We start from the raw sequence: 16,608 nt of genomic DNA, 5'->3' as shown, positions 1-16,608 counted from the left end.
TCTCTTATCTTAATTCCTTCTCATTCCACTATCCTCACTTGTTCCTCCAGTTCGCGCAGCGCGATACTTGGTTGGAGGTGGGGGTTGTGGGGTGGGGGGTGGGGGTTGTTGGGTGGGGGGATGTGGGGAGGGGGGGGTTGTGGGGTGGGGTGGGGGTCAAGTGAGAGGTTTCTTGCTGCAGTCTCTTACCTCTCACTCTTCACGTAGGTCCAGTGACGTGACACACCTCTCTCTCTCTCTCTCTCTCTCTCAGGACCAGTGACTACAGCCTCACCAGTCTCGTTGCGGTCACTGTGGTAGAGGTGTTGTGGTAGTAGTAGTGTTATAACAGTGTTGTGGCAGTGGTATTGTGGTTGTGGCACACCCAGCTCCTGGCCACAGCAGACCTCACACTTGTGACACATGGATACACACACTGCTACATACACAATAACACATACTCATCTATATCATACATGTACCTCTTACTTAACCTCTCCCCTACTCTCAATCCCCCTACGGTGAGTTGGTCAGTCCAGAGAGAAAAGAAGGGGAGGAATAAAAAGGGGAAGCAGATGAATGCTTCCTTCCACCTCCCTCCCACTGCTTTTTTATGCCTTCACGTCCGCTTCCCATACCCCTCGGTGTTCCATAGAACTGATCTCTTCTTCCCTCTATTTCCTACCTTTATCTCAGAGTTTTGCTTCGCCGTCTTCTTCTCTAATGCGATTAATCCGTTTTCTGTGACGCCTTCTCGCTAATGATGTGATGTTTATCATATACATGTGAATGGGTTTTATTTATTCTTTCATGAGTTTTCAATGGAGTTTTCGTGAGGTGGAGGGCAGGCAAAATTTTACTCTTGCATTCTCTGGACTTCACTCGTGCACTCACTGCACTCTCAAGTCCATGGACTGGAGTGACTCCTGTACCCGCAATATCTTGGAGACAGTTCCTTCACACATTAAAAAAAACCATAAATGCGTTAAAAAGAGCGACGCATTACTCAACATTGAAGCACCGCAATAGTGACGTTATTCCCAAATAGTCTTGCTCTCAGATCCATCTCTCTTGGTGCTCACGCGGTTAATTTTCAGAATCCCAAAGACTCGACTTTTTTTTTTGGAGGGGGTTGAATCCTGCGGATTTTATAGTGCCAGGCGGGCATATTACCCTCTTACCCATATCTCCCCCTTTGCCTCATTCATATCTTCCCTCTACCTGTTCCTCCCTTACCCATATATCCTTACCCTTATTCTCATACCTATTGCAATGTCACCGCCGAGCCGTCATGCCTGCTTGCCCCTTTGACTAAATGAGCTGAAAGGCGTTCTTGTGTCACTTTTTGTGATATTTTCCGTCCAGTCCTGCCTTCGGTCCTATATACAGCCGTTCTTGTGCTGCCTCCGGTCCTATATACAGCCGTTCCTGTGCTGCCTCCGGTCCTATATACACATATGTTGAGCTTGCACCTCTCAACCACTTCCATACACTAGGCGCAGGAGGCCACCAGGGCGGGCCAGGAGGCGGTGGAGGCCACCAGGGCGGGCCAGGAGGCGGTGGAGGCCACCAGGGCGGGCCAGGAGGCGGTGGAGGCCACCAGGGCGGGCCAGGAGGCGGTGGAGGCCACCAGGGCGGGCCAGGAGGCGGTGGAGGCCACCAGGGCGGGCCAGGAGGCGGTGGAGGCCACCAGGGCGGGCCAGGAGGCGGTGGAGGCCACCAGGGCGGGCCAGGAGGCGGTGGAGGCCACCAGGGCGGGCCAGGAGGTTTAGGAGGCCACCAGGGCGGGTCAGGAGGTGGAGGAGGCCACCAGGGCGGGCCAGGAGGTGGAGGAGGTCACCAGGGCGGGCCAGGAGGTGGTGGAGGCCACCAGGGCGGGCCAGGAGGTGGTGGAGGCCACCAGGGCGGGCCAGGAGGTGGAGGAGGCCACCAGGGCGGGCCAGGAGGCGGTGGAGGCCACCAGGGCGGGCCAGGAGGTTTAGGAGGCCACCAGGGCGGGCCAGGAGGTGGAGGAGGCCACCAGGGCGGGCCAGGAGGTGGAGGAGGCCACCAGGGCGGGCCAGGAGATGGAGGAGGCCACCAGGGCGGGCCAGGAGGTGGAGGAGGCCACCAGGGCGGGCCAGGAGGCGGTGGAGGCCACCAGGGCGGGCCAGGAGGTGGAGGAGGCCACCAGGGCGAGCCAGGAGGTGGAGGAGGCCACCAGGGCGGGCCAGGAGGTGGAGGAGGCCACCAGGGCGGGCCAGGAGGTGGAGGAGGCCACCAGGGCGGGCCAGGAGGTGGAGGAGGCCACCAGGGCGGGCCAGGCCACGATGACAGGGCTGTACAACATTAATAACTGACTTAACCCGCTGTTAATTGTCCCTCTGATAAAAGGTGGGTGAGAAAGGCGGCTCCCCCCCCCCCTATGGGGTGATTATAACCCCCCTCCCCTTCCTGCAGTGACCCCCCCCTCCTGCTCCCCCCTTCTGACAGTGACCCCCCTCCTGCTCCCCCCCTTCTGACAGTGACCACTTCCCCCCTCCTGCTCCCCCCTTCTGACAGAGACCACCCCCCCTCCTGCTCCCCCCTTCTGACAGAGACCACCCCCCCTCCTGCTCCCCCCTTCTGACAGAGACCACCCCCCCTCCTGCTCCCCCCCTTCTGACAGAGACCACCCCTCCTCCTGCTCCCCCCCTTCTGACAGTGACCACCCCCCCCCCACTCCCCTCGTCCTGCAGTAAACACCCCCACCCTTCCTCCACCACTTTGGTACAGCGACCCCTCCTACCCTCTCCACCTTGTTACAGCGACCCCCTCTTACCCCCTCCACCTTGTTACAGCGACCCCCTCCTACCCCCTCCACCTTGCTATAGCGACCCCTCCTGCCCTCTCCACCTTGCTACAGCGACCCCTCCTGCCCTCTCCATCTTGCTACAGCGACCCCTCCTGCCCTCTCCACCTTGCTACAGCGACCCCTCCTGCCCTCTCCATCTTGCTACAGCGACCCCTCCTGCCCTCTCCACCTTGCTACAGCGACCCCTCCTGCCCTCTCCATCTTGCTACAGCGACCCCTCCTGCCCTCTCCACCTTGCTATAGCGACCCCTCCTACCCCCCCTCCTTGCTACAGCGACCCCTCCTACCCTCTCCACCTTGCTACAGCGACCCCTCCTACCCTCTCCACCTTGCTACAGCGACCCCTCCTACCCCTTCACCTTGCTACAGCGACCCCTCCTACCCTCTCCACCTTGCTATAGCGACCCCTCCTACCCCCCCTCCTTGCTACAGCGACCCCTCCTACCCTCTCCACCTTGCTACAGCGACCCCTCCTACCCTCTCCACCTTGCTACAGCGACCCCTCCTGCCCTCTCCACCTTGCTACAGCGACCCCTCCTACCCCTCTCCACCTTGCTACAGCGACCCCTCCTGCCCTCTCCACCTTGCTACAGCGACCCCTCCTGCCCTCTCCACCTTGCTACAGCGACCCCTCCTACCCCTCTCCACCTTGCTACAGCGACCCCTCCTACCCTCTCCACCTTGCTATAGCGACCCCTCCTGCCCTCTCCACCTTGCTACAGCGACCCCTCCTACCCCTTCACCTTGCTACAGCGACCCCTCCTACCCCCCCTCCTTGCTACAGCGACCCCTCCTACCCTCTCCACCTTGCTACAGCGACCCCTCCTGCCCTCTCCACCTTGCTACAGCGACCCCTCCTACCCTCTCCACCTTGCTACAGCGACCCCTCCTACCCTCTCCACCTTGCTACAGCGACCCCTCCTACCCCTCTCCACCTTGCTACAGCGACCCCTCCTACCCCTCTCCACCTTGCTACAGCGACCCATCCTACCCTCTCCACCTTGCTATAGCGACCCCTCCTGCCCTCTCCACCTTGCTACAGCGACCCCTCCTACCCCTCTCCACCTTGCTACAGCGACCCCTCCTACCCTCTCCACCTTGCTACAGCGACCCCTCCTACCCCTTCACCTTGCTACAGCGACCCCTCCTACCCCTCTCCACCTTGCTACAGCGACCCCTCCTACCCTCTCCACCTTGCTATAGCGACCCCTCCTGCCCTCTCCACCTTGCTACAGCGACCCCTCCTACCCCTCTCCACCTTGCTACAGCGACCCCTCCTACCCCTTCACCTTGCTACAGCGACCCCTCCTACCCTCTCCACCTTGCTATAGCGACCCCTCCTGCCCTCTCCACCTTGCTACAGCGACCCCTCCTACCCCTCTCCACCTTGCTACAGCGACCCCTCCTGCCCTCTCCACCTTGCTATAGCGACCCCTTCTACCCTCTCCACCTTGCTACAGCGACCCCTCCTACCCCTCCACATTGCTATAGCGACCCCCCTCCTCTCACCAAGCACCACTTCCGGTCCTTCAGTCACCTGGGGTTTCATGCATACTAATTTAATCATTACTGAGCCACAGGAGGGGGGGGGGGGGGAGGGGGAGGTTGGGCGGCGCTATGCAGCTGTTGCATCTCCCCCCCACTGTCACCCCCCCTCCAACTCTTCCCCCCCCCATTGTCACCCATGTAGCTTTCCTCCCTCACTGTCACCCCTTCAGCTTCCCTACTGTCACCCCCCACAAACCTCACCCCCCCACCAACTATCACTATTGCAGACCCCTCTCTTTCACACCCCCGCCACCCCCCACACAGACCCCCCCCCCGCCATCCACAGGCCTCAACTTTCAACCCTTTCAAGTTTACCTACTGATACCCCCACAGATCTAACAAAATGTCACCCCCCCCGTATAAATCACTCTTTAACCCCACAAAACCCCCTCTGCCACCCCCCAAAGGCTCTTTACTCTCACCTCACAATCATCCTCCTAGACCCCCACCCCCAAGTATCTCCACTTTCACCCCTCAGTGACCCCCCCCCATGTCACTCCCCTAAGGCTCCTGTCACCCTAATAGAACCCAACCTCCCCCCCTCCCACAGAACCCCACGGTTCATCCCCATAACCCCCCCCCCTCACGATCACCCAACAACCCCCCACCAGAACTCTAACCTTCCCCTTCTCCATGTCCTTTAATCCCATGAATCACTACTCGAGGACAATCAAGCCCCAGAAACCATAATTATAAGATTAAATACAGAATAAAAAAAATCAATCGGGAAAAACAAAATAAAAAATAAAAAGGCCGACACACACCCTCACATTACGCTCACAAGCATCTGGGTGAGTGTATGGGTGTCTGTTACTCAGCATTCATCTATAGGCACCATATATCCAGCAGGAAACCTTTTACCAACACTCGCAGACGTGTTTACATTTCATTCCATCCGGTCTCCATTCAGACGTCTTGTGACCAATGAGAACAACCTGCCTAATATTGAAACCATCGTGTCAGCAAGGATAGCCCTCCTCCCCCTATTAAAATTGGATCATGAACCAACAGGAACCGATATTCCTAGGCTAACCAACCATCCCAGTAAAGATGAGCAGCATTAAAGTTATGTATAAGAATGCAGATGGAATTACTAATAAAGGGGTAGAATAAGAGGAAAGTGGGGAAGAAGAACGACCACACATTATAGCAATAACTGAGACGAAACTGACAAGTGTCATAGGAAATTCAATCTTCCCTTGAAGACATAAACTAATAAGAAATAGGGTGAACTGGTGTAGAATTGGGAGTAGTCCAACAGCTAAAACTTCACAGAAGTTTTGAAGAAGCAGAAGTGTTCGTGGAAACGGATATGCATGAGTACATACTAGGGAAAAAAATAGTTGGTAAGACGAAGATAGTGATAGTGTAATTTACAATCCCCTACCAAACAATAAAAGCCCTGGGAAATGTATAATAAATGCAATGAGACTTGCCTAAGATAGCGAGAAAAGCAAGGGCGAAGATTCTAATACATGGGGGATCTAAATCAGAGAGAAACACACTAGAAAATGAAGGGACGACGACGTTTCGCCTTGTGAATGGTCCAGGATGGACCGAAACGTCGTCGTCCCTTCATTTTCTAGTGTGTGGATTGGTCAACATACTTCAGCGACGTTATTGTGACTCATCGCCTGCAGAGAGAAACAGACTGGATACATAAGATAAATAAGGATCCCTATGCGGGTGCCTGGACACATGGAGAGCTAAACCTGTACACTTGTATCTTGAAGCCACACAGAAATAACGAGAGCATGGGGAGAGGATCTACCAGCAACACTGAACCTGGGGCCAGACTCACGAAGCAGTTACGCAAGCACTTACGAACCTGTGCATCTTTTCTCAATCTTTGGCGGCTTTGTTTATAATCATTAAACAGTTCATGAGCTCCGAAGCACCAGGCGGCTCTTTATAACAATAACAACAGTTGATTGGGAAGTTTTCATACTTGTAAGCTGTTTAATACATGTAACCAAATCCATCAAAGATTGAGGAAAGATGTACACGTTCGTAAGTACTTGCGCAACCGCTTTGTGAATATGGCTCCAGGTGTTTACTCAAAATGAAACAGATATCGAAGTTGTAGAGTTCGAAATGGCCTCTGTGGGACTAGCGACCACTGCGTCATCCTGCTAGAAGACATAACGATGCTAAAAGAGCTAGAATGACCAAGAAGGACTAGCGACCACTGCGTCACCCTGCTAGAAGACATAACGATGCTAAAAGAGCTAGAATGACCAAGAAGGACTAGCGACCACTGCGTCACCCTGCTAGAAGACATAACGATGCTAAAAGAGCTAGAATGACCAAGAAACACGTTAAGGAGGAAGTGAATTTATTGACGTGGAGACTACAGTAAGATGATCGACGGTTCAATTGAAGTACAATGCAGAACAGAACTAGGAGAGGAAGACAACAAAGGAGACGATGGAATTCCTTTTTTCATAAATGTGCAGATGCAACATTGCAAATGCATCCCTCTCAAGAGGAAGGTGGAGGAGAAAAGCAATCAAAAGCACTGGGTGCTTTTGCAGTCACTGCAAAAAGCTTTTTTGCAGTCACTGCTTTTTTGCAGAAAAGCAATGCAGTCACTATAGAGGAGGTTATGAAAAAAAAGAAAACACCTGGAGGCATTTACTGCAACAAAATCAAAGGGATCAAACCTAGTATCATCATGCCTGTTGAAGGAGGCTGTAGAGGGACATTATCACCTGCTGTAGAGGGACATTATCACCTGCTGTAGAGGGACATTATCACCTGCTGTAGAGGGACATTATCACCTGCTGTAGAGGGACATTATCACCTGCTGTAAAGGGACATTATCACCTGCTGTAGAGGGACATTATCACCTGCTGTTGAGGGACATTATCACCTGCTGTAGAGGGACATTATCACCTGCTGTAGAGGGACATGATCACCTGCTGTAGAGGGACATTATCACTACAACTTTCAGTAAAACACATGAGACTGAAAACCTCCCCAAAATTGTGGAAAAAAAAAACTAATTACCCATATTCAAGGGGACAGACAGGAGGTATAAAGTAAAGACCAGTGTTACTAAAAAGTAACTCACTTCCTCATAGTAAATGATAGATAATTACTGGTAGGCAAGTCCTAGCTCACACCCACCCCCACACTAGCTAAAAAAAACTACTTTCCCCTCCCCACATCCTCCCCTCCCCAACTCCCGCCTTCCCCTACACCCACTGTCTCCCTACCCCTCCCCAACTCTCTCTCTCTCTCTTCCCCCACCCTAATCCCCACAGCTGTGTGTGTGTGTGTGTGTGTGTGTGTGTGTGTGTGTGTGTGTGTGTGTGTGTGTGTGTGTGTGTATGTGTGTGTGTGTGTGTGTGTGTGTGTGTGTGTGTGTGTGTGTGTGTGTGTGTGTATGTGTGTGTATGTGTGTGTGTGTGGGTGTGGTCGCATGTGTACCCGCCTGTGTGTGTGCTCGCGCGTCGCACCAAGAAAGCATCGAACACAAAATATTAACAACCCCTCGACGCTGACCCTAGCAACCGACCTCAGCCAACCAAGACCAGCCAGCGTTACAACGGACGAACAAGTCACCGTGTCTGTGAGACACGTCTCTTCCTCCTCCCAGTGGGCACAATCTCCAAGAACAGCGTCAAGTCGACGCCGAATCAACGTCACCAGCGGCGATTCAACGTCAGTCGAGCACGTTTTCTACTCTCTGGGGCTCCGTTTTCTCCCCAGAGGTGGTCGACCAGCGGACGCCTTCGGGGGCCCCCGACGACGGACTCGGTAATAAATCACTGGCTGGTGAGGTGTATATACCTGTGTATAACCTAACTGGGAGTCGTTGGGGACGGAGCCGCCAGGGGCAGACCACAGGAAGTGTGTTATTGCTCTCAGAGACGGTTGTAAACTGTGCTTGATGGTGGTGGCGGTGGTAGTGCATGGTGGTGATGTTTGGTGGTGGTGGTGCAAGATGATATTTGAAGTTAATGCACCTGGATATTTGAACCACCTCCGTCCCTCTCCGCTACCCAGCAAACGCTTACGGTAAAAACACTGAACTTTTCTACCACAAGCAGAACTATCTTATTAGTGCCTAACTTATAGAGGCAGACACCACATACAGAGCCAAACACCACATACAGAGCCAAACACCACATACAGAGCCAAACACCACATACAGAGCCAAACACCACATACAGAGCCAAACACCACATAGAGCCAAACACCACATATAGAGCCAGACACCACATATAGAGCCAAACACCACATATAGAGCCAAACACCACATACAGAGCCAAACACCACATACAGAGCCAAACACCACATACAGAGCCAAACACCACATACAGAGCCAAACACCACATACAGAGCCAAACACTACATAGAGCCAAACACCACATATAGAGCCAGACACCACATATAGAGCCATACACCACATATAGAGCCAAACACCACATATAGAGCCAAACACCACATACAGAGCCAAATACCACATACAGAGCCAAACACCACATACAGAGCCAAACACCACATACAGAGCCAAACACCACATACAGAGCCAAACACCACATACAGAGCCAAACACCACATAGAGCCAAACACCACATATAGAGCCAGACACCACATATAGAGCCAGACACCACATATAGAGCCAAACACCACATACAGAGCCAAACACCACATACAGAGCCAAACACCACATACAGAGCCAAACACCACATACAGAGCCAAACACCACATACAGAGCCAAACACCACATATAGAGCCAGACACCACATATAGAGCCAGACACCACATATAGAGCCAAACACCACATACAGAGCCAAACACCACATACAGAGCCAAACACCACATACAGAGCCAGACACCACATATAGAGCCAAACACCACATACAGAGCCAAACACCACATACAGAGCCAAACACCACATACAGAGCCAAACACCACATATAGAGCCAAACACCACATAGAGCCAAACACCACATATAGAGCCAAACACCACATATAGAGCCAAACACCACATACAGAGCCAAACACCACATATAGAGCCAAACACCACATATAGAGCCAAACACCACATATAGAGCCAAACACCACATACAGAGCCAAACACCACATATAGAGCCAAACACCACATATAGAGCCAAACACCACATATAGAGCCAAACACCACATACAGAGCCAAACACCACATATAGAGCCAAACACCACATATAGAGCCAAACACCACATACAGAGCCAAACACCACATACAGAGCCAAACACCACATATAGAGCCAAACACCACATACAGAGCCAAACACCACATACAGAGCCAAACACCACATATAGAGCCAGACACCACATATAGAACCAAACACCACATATAGAGCCAAACACCACATATAGAGCCAAACACCACATACAGAGCCAAACACCACATATAGAGCCAAACACCACATATAGAGCCAGACACCACATATAGAGCCAAACACCACATATAGAGCCAAACATCACATACAGAGCCAAACACCACATATAGAGCCAAACACCACATACTGAGTATCATAACATAAAAGATGTTCGAGTATATTGAAACACGTCCAAAGCTAAAACCAGATATACATTGCACATATATAGACAAGCAATATGTGCATGAGCTTGCAATATTTGAACGCGAATAAGGTTGCAATATGTAGCTAAAAATTATTTATACACGTCAACAATATTGATATTAAAATAACAATAATATATTAATAATAATTTTACCAGTTAACAACAACTGCAAAACAAGCTGAATATAAGACATTTTATAAGACGTATACAAGATATTTATAAGATATATATAATACATTTATAAGGAGGCACAAAAAAACGTTTTTCAGATGTATATGTTTAACACCACCACACAATTTTTTTTCTTCACATGTATATATTTAACACCGCCACACAAAAAGCACCCTTACTGACCACACCACACAGGTTAGAGTTGCTCACCCACACTGGCCAGCAGCAGCGAGGAGAAACACTTATCATACACAGGAAATGTTTACAAACGACCACATATGCTCAGTTCTGTGGTTAGGTCGTTACGTGGCTATGGCACAGCCTTTAAGACGGGTCACGAGAACCCTCTGGCCTAGTTAGCAGAGTCTTCAGTGGAAGACACGACAAGGGGACGTGGAGGAGCTCGGGTATCGTCGTAGCAGCCTGACCGAGTCGTTGTTACCACTCCGGTTTTGAGTCATGGTCGTCCCTCAGGCCATGAGTTAGAGAGAGAGAGAGAGAGAGATAGAGACATACAGGTAAAGAGAGAGAGAGAGAGAGAGAGAGAGAGAGAGAGAGAGAGAGAGAGAGAGAGAGAGAGAGAGAGAGAGAGAGAGAGAGAGACTATATTTGTAGAATGTCCCATATTGACTGACTTTCACCCTCCTGGGCTGAGGTATGCTGAACTCTGTAACTACTATATGAATTCTGGAACAGTTGATGATATATTGAACTTGTACCCAAGAGTGACTATGTAATGTATTAGTTATACAATGCACATGATGTAACTATAACCTGCGCTTGTAAAGGCATCTTAATCACCTTCAGTGGTTAAGGTGTTTAATAACACACTAGTTTCTATAGCAGAGAAATATCCAATATTTCAATATTGTGTAGGATATAGAAATATCCTATACATATCCATAAATTGAGGATGGTGTGATAAGTCCTTAGTATGAGGATGGCGGCCTCATACTAATGACTTTAGTGACCCACTGAACAAACTCAAGTCCACAGTGGTGCTATACTCAAGTAGTACCAGTCCGATATCACAGTTTATCTCAGGGATCATGCAGTGCAATGACAACTGCACAGTTCAGCTCAGTGGTCACGAGGTATCATGTCGACGTCAGAGCTTAAATCAGAGTCCATGCAGCACCACGTCGACGTCAGAGCTTAAATCAGAGTCCATGCAGCACCACGTCGACGTCAGAGCTTAAATCAGAGTCCATGCAGCACCACGTCGACGTCAGAGCCTAACTCAGGGTTCATGTAGTGTCATGCCGTGGCTACAGCTTAGATTATTAAATTAAGTAGCTTCTAAACAGCTCTCATATCTGCATTTAAGTCCTCAGTATGAATAATGTAGAGGACTTGCGAGAGTTCCTTCTTGTATACCACTGAATGACTTGGACATCTCACAGAGAGGTTGAAGTTCCGGACATCTGAGAAGTGATGAGGTCCTGGATATCTCTGAAGAGTGATGAGCTGGACATCAGCGCGGAGGTTAAGACCTGGACATCTCTGTACATACTATTTCCTCTGTAGGAATGTCGTGACCTAAACTCATTAGAAAATACTATTTGTACTTACTATTTGTGTCTGCAGAATGGAACTTATTAGCTCTTGGACTCCGCCTTTCTAACCAATCTATTTTTCTCTATTATATCTACTACATATATTTCTCTAACACACACACACACACACATCCCCAGGAAGCAGCCCGTAACAGCTGTCTAACTCCCAGATACCTATTTACAGAACAGGGACATCAGGGTGAAAGAAATTTGGCCCCATTTGTTTCCGCCTCGTCCGGGAATCCAACCCAGGCCTTAAGAACTACGACTCCCGAGCGCTATCCACTCAGCCGCGAGGCCCCTTGAGTGGATAGCGATGTGTGTGTGTGTGTGTGTGTGTGTGTGTGTGTGTGTGTGTGTGTGTGTGTGTGTGTGTGTGTGTGTGTGTGTGTGTGTGTGTGTGTCATAGGGTTCAGCGTTGCTATTAAAATGTAGAGCAATTGCATCCACATCATTGCACACAGTTGAACTTACAGATCTGGGGCCAGATTCACGAAGCCGTTACGCAAGCAATTACGAACCTGTACATCTCTTCTCAATCTTTAGCGGCTGTGTTTACAATTATTACACAGTTAATGAGCTCCGAAGCACCAGGAGGCTGTTTATAACAATAACAACAGTTGATTTGGAAGTTTTCATGCTTGTAAAATGTTTAATAAATTTATCCAAAGCTGTCAAAGATTGAGGAAAGATGTACACGTTCGTAAGTACTTGCGTAACTGCATCGTAAATCTGGCCCCTTGGTAAGTTTGGGTCACGTGGTAGTAAAGTCAAAAATGGATATCGCAAGTACAGTCCATTCCTAATATTCGTGTTATATGCGTTTGTTAAGTACACTACAGCAGGTTACATAATAGTCCTCTTCAATAGCTCTTAAATCTTCCGATAGTAGAGACACAGACACGTCATGGTAATTCAAACATGTTCTTCAGACTTGTCAACAGCTGTACAGATGGACTTTCACCTCAAGGTTACTCCGGGTCCTGTGGCTCAGCGGTCTATGTCCTCAGCTCATAACCAAGGGCAAAACAAAATAAAAAATGAGTAGACACGTTTAATTTCACCTGATGTTTATATTCACCGGCAGTTAGGGTGGTTCACTGTTGTGGGTTGCATTCAGGGGAAGGTCTGTAGGGGGTACCTAGGAGGACCTCGATAAATCCAGGACCAGGCTTCCTGTCCCCAGCAACGGGAGTGGAAAGATTGAGAAGACAGGCTTCATTAGTCTCAGGAGGCCTGGTCGACGACCGGGCCGCGGGGACGCTAAGCCCCGGAAACACCTCAAGGTAGGAGGCGGTGTTATCGCCAGAGATTTCAACGCACCAAAGTAATGATCTTAGTTTGAATGGAGTGTGTACTCACCTAAATGTGCTTGCGGTGATTGAGCTTTGGCTCTTTGGTCCCGCCTACTGGAGACGATGGAGAGTGCAGAGGGTGTAGAGATTGAGGGGGAACATTGAAACTGTACACAGCCGATGGGGGATTGAGGAAATTGGGAAAAAATGTAGATAGAAGATTCTAGCAAGCGTAAATTAAGACAGAGAGGGCAGCGAGAAACACTCACGTTACATAACACATCAAAGAGTACCATAAAAATACAAAATTTGATGGTCTTCAAATACAACGACGGGACCACATATCTCGGGGTTGTATTTACTCTTAGATGGAGTGTACCCCATGCTCTGACCTGCACTATTGAGCAACACGAGTTTATAATCAAGTTTTGGCATGCAAAGTAATGAAGTTTACAGACGAGGACGATATATTAGGAGGCAACGGAAAGGATTGTTTTTAGTATGGTGATGATGGTCGTTCGCTACGCGATTGTCCTCATTGTAGTAGCGACGGTATACACGGAAATTGTAATAGAAGATGATGAGGAGGAAGAGGAGGGAATTACTCAATAGAAAGATTGTTTCAAGTGATATGGTGAAAGGCATGCGGCTCAAGGATGTGTATTTGCAGAACAAGGAAGAACTACTTTAAGAAGACTCCGACCACCTCTGTATGTGCCTCTAGATTTAGATGATAACAATTGTTTGGGTTAGTATACAAATTAGAGAGAACCAGAAAACCTATGATAACCTGTCAGATTAACTAAAGATGACCCAGAACCTCAAGCGAAGGGTAACTTATCTGATAACAGCTCTCATTGATAACAAATGAACATACCCACCAAATATAAATTCAGAACATGTCCCTTCCTAATAATCTGAATGGACAAGACCTCATATCCTGCACACAGACTTGACAGAACACAAACTATACTATACAAGCGGCATAGTCATCCCTCATGCCAATGATATATCATGATTTACAGAAGCAAAGGTGATGGAAATGCACATGAAGGATGTAGAGAGACATTTACAATGATTGCTGTCTAACACGAGAACTAATATCGCGGGTTTATATGAGGCTGCCTCATGAACTTATCAGCTTTCATGGGCACTTTTGTTCATTAGTGAACAAGAGTGGTTTGTGTGAGAGGCTGAGGAGGAGTAGTTGTAAATACTCAGCTTCACCGAATAAAGGTAATATGAACATCCCATTGAAATAACCAAACAAGGAAGCTTACTGGATTTGTGTTTAAGGAATATAACACAATAATAATAATACTATCTTGAGAGGTTATCTTGAGATGATTTCGGGGCTTTTTTTTAGTGTCCCCGCGGCCCGGTCCTCGACCAGGCCTCCACCCCCAGGAAGCAGCCCGTGACAGCTGACTAACACCCAGGTACCTATTTTACTGCTAGGTAACAGGGGCATAGGGTGAAAGAAACTCTGCCCATTGTTTCTCGCCGGCGCCTGGGATCGAACCCAGGACCACAGGATCACAAGTCCAGCGTGCTCTCCGCTCGGCCGACCGGCTCCCTTATATATTAATAATATATATATTACAATATATTAATAATATTGATAATGATAAAATATCATTTGAAATTCACAATGAAGAAGGAGAGAAGTTTTTTCACACCGTTCCACTCCCAAAGAAGAAATGGACTGCCCCATACCTTCCCTCCACTCCCAGGAACTGGTGATGGAGTGCCTACACCTTCCCTCCACTCCCAGGAACTGTTGATGGAGTGCCTACACCTTCCCTCCACTCCCAGGAACTGGTGATGGAGTGCCTACACCTTCCCTCCACTCCCAGGGACGAAGAGGTTTTCCCGGAGTACTCCACTCCACTCCATCACTCCATTTTCGCCACTGTATATCCCAGAGTCGTAAACTTGTGGTGAAACATTTGTAGCTCTCGGCTCGTAAACATTTACTGCCGGGTAATGAGCGAGGCCCGCCACCGCCGCCCACCGCCGCCACCCACCGCCACCACCCGCCGCCACCCACCGCCGCCCGCCACAGCCGCCACCCACCGCCACCCACCACAGCCGCCACCCACCGCCCCCACCCCTGCCTTTTGGAGGCCTCAGTGCCACACGTAACACCAACAACAGGGATTATATTTAACACAACACTGTACACCAGGGGACCATATTTACCACTATGATTAACACAAGGGGACCGCTTTAACACCAATATTAACATCAGGGGACATCATTAAACACCAACAATAATACCAGGGACCGTATTTAACATCATCGCTAACACCAGGGGACCACATTTAACACCGATATTAACACCAGGGACTACATTTAACACCGATATTAACTCCAAGAATAGTCTTAAACGCGGGATTGAAAACCAAATATAACTTTGAACACTAGAAGCAGCATTGAACACGAATGTGAACACGAACAGAAATCTTGAACAAAAACAAAAGCTTGAAAAAAAGAAAACAATAAAAACCCCATTACCACAACCACCACCACCACCACCACCCACCACCACCACCACCACCACCACCACCACCCACCACCACCACCACCACCACCACCACCACCACCACCACCACCCACCACCAACGAACATTACCAGTGTGAAGTGAGATGTGTTGTGAGTAATGGAACAGTCTAATGGAACAGTCTAATGGAACAGTCGGCTACAAGGGGGTTCAAGCAGCCACAACAGTTATGAACACATGAGTGTTCATAACTGTTGTGAACAACTAAAGTTGTTCATAACTTTGTAACAACTAAAGTTACAAAGTCAACATCAGAATAACTGTCTAAAGTAACTTTAAGTCAAGAACAAGTAATAAAAAACAATAAAAAGAGCAAAACCAGCAGAAGTAAAATTAGCAAAACTAGCAGCAGAAAGAACAGCAAAAAAACTTGCAGTAAAAGTACAATAAAAAAAGCAGTAAGAGCAAAACAGCAACACAAACAGCAGCAACAAAAGCAACAGCAGACACAAAACAGCAGACACAAACAGCAGACACAAACAGCAGACACAAACAGCAGACACAAACAGCAGACACAAAAGCAACAGCAGACACAAACAGCAGACACAAACAACAGACACAAAAGCAACAGCAGACACAAACAGCAGACACAAACGCAACAGCAGACACAAAACAGCAGACACAAACAGCAGACACAAAAGCAACAGCAGACACAAAACAGCAGACACAAACAGCAGACACAAAAGCAACAGCAGACACAAAACAGCAGACACAAAACAGCAGACACAAAACAGCAGACACAAACAGCAGACACAAAAGCAACAGCAGACACAAACAACAGACACAAAAGCAACAGCAGACACAAAACAGCAGACACAAACAGCAGACCCAAAAGCAACAGCAGACACAAAACAGCAGACACAAAACAGCAGACACAAACAGCAGACACAAAACAGCAGACACAAACAGCAGACACAAAAGCAGGAGCAGCAACCAAAAAAAAAAAAAAAAACAAATACAAAATTCATGGGTGTTGATAGCTGAGGTTTCTGGCTCATCTCGCACAAAGAATAAGGCGATGCTGCAGGCATATCCCGTCTATACGGTCGTTAGAAGAAGCAGAAGCAGGGGGAACAACCTGCCAAACT

The 16,608-nt window shown here is 49.0% G+C and overlaps 1 protein-coding gene across 1 annotated transcript; it reads left to right on the top strand.

Annotated features, from left to right (window-relative positions):
• The first annotated feature begins 11,154 nt into the window (after positions 1-11,154).
• LOC123763496 (uncharacterized protein DDB_G0290301-like) lies at positions 11,155-16,497 on the top strand. The gene is made up of 3 exons (XM_069304471.1): positions 11,155-11,292; positions 14,912-15,097; positions 15,832-16,497. Exons 1-3 carry the CDS (start codon positions 11,155-11,157, stop codon positions 16,495-16,497), a joined length of 990 nt encoding a protein of 329 aa, XP_069160572.1.
• Positions 16,498-16,608: the final 111 nt, after the last annotated feature.

This window comes from Procambarus clarkii, chromosome 52 (genome assembly GCF_040958095.1).
Source record: "Procambarus clarkii isolate CNS0578487 chromosome 52, FALCON_Pclarkii_2.0, whole genome shotgun sequence".
Lineage (NCBI taxonomy): Eukaryota > Metazoa > Arthropoda > Malacostraca > Decapoda > Cambaridae > Procambarus > Procambarus clarkii.
Note: the sequence above shows the minus strand (reverse complement) of the source record. Positions and strands in the feature narration are given on the sequence as shown.

What these genes read in the sequence shown, in the direction of transcription:
- LOC123763496 (XM_069304471.1), top strand. Translation starts at nt 11,155, where the DNA reads ATGCAGTGCAATGACAACTGCACAGTTCAGCTCAGTGGTCACGAGGTA. An exon ending in CCATGCAGCACCACGTCGAC is followed by an intron (nt 11,293 to 14,911) that starts GTCAGAGCTTAA and finishes AAACATTTGTAG; the next exon opens with CTCTCGGCTCGTAAACATTT. An exon ending in TGGAGGCCTCAGTGCCACAC is followed by an intron (nt 15,098 to 15,831) that starts GTAACACCAACA and finishes AACAATAAAAAG; the next exon opens with AGCAAAACCAGCAGAAGTAA.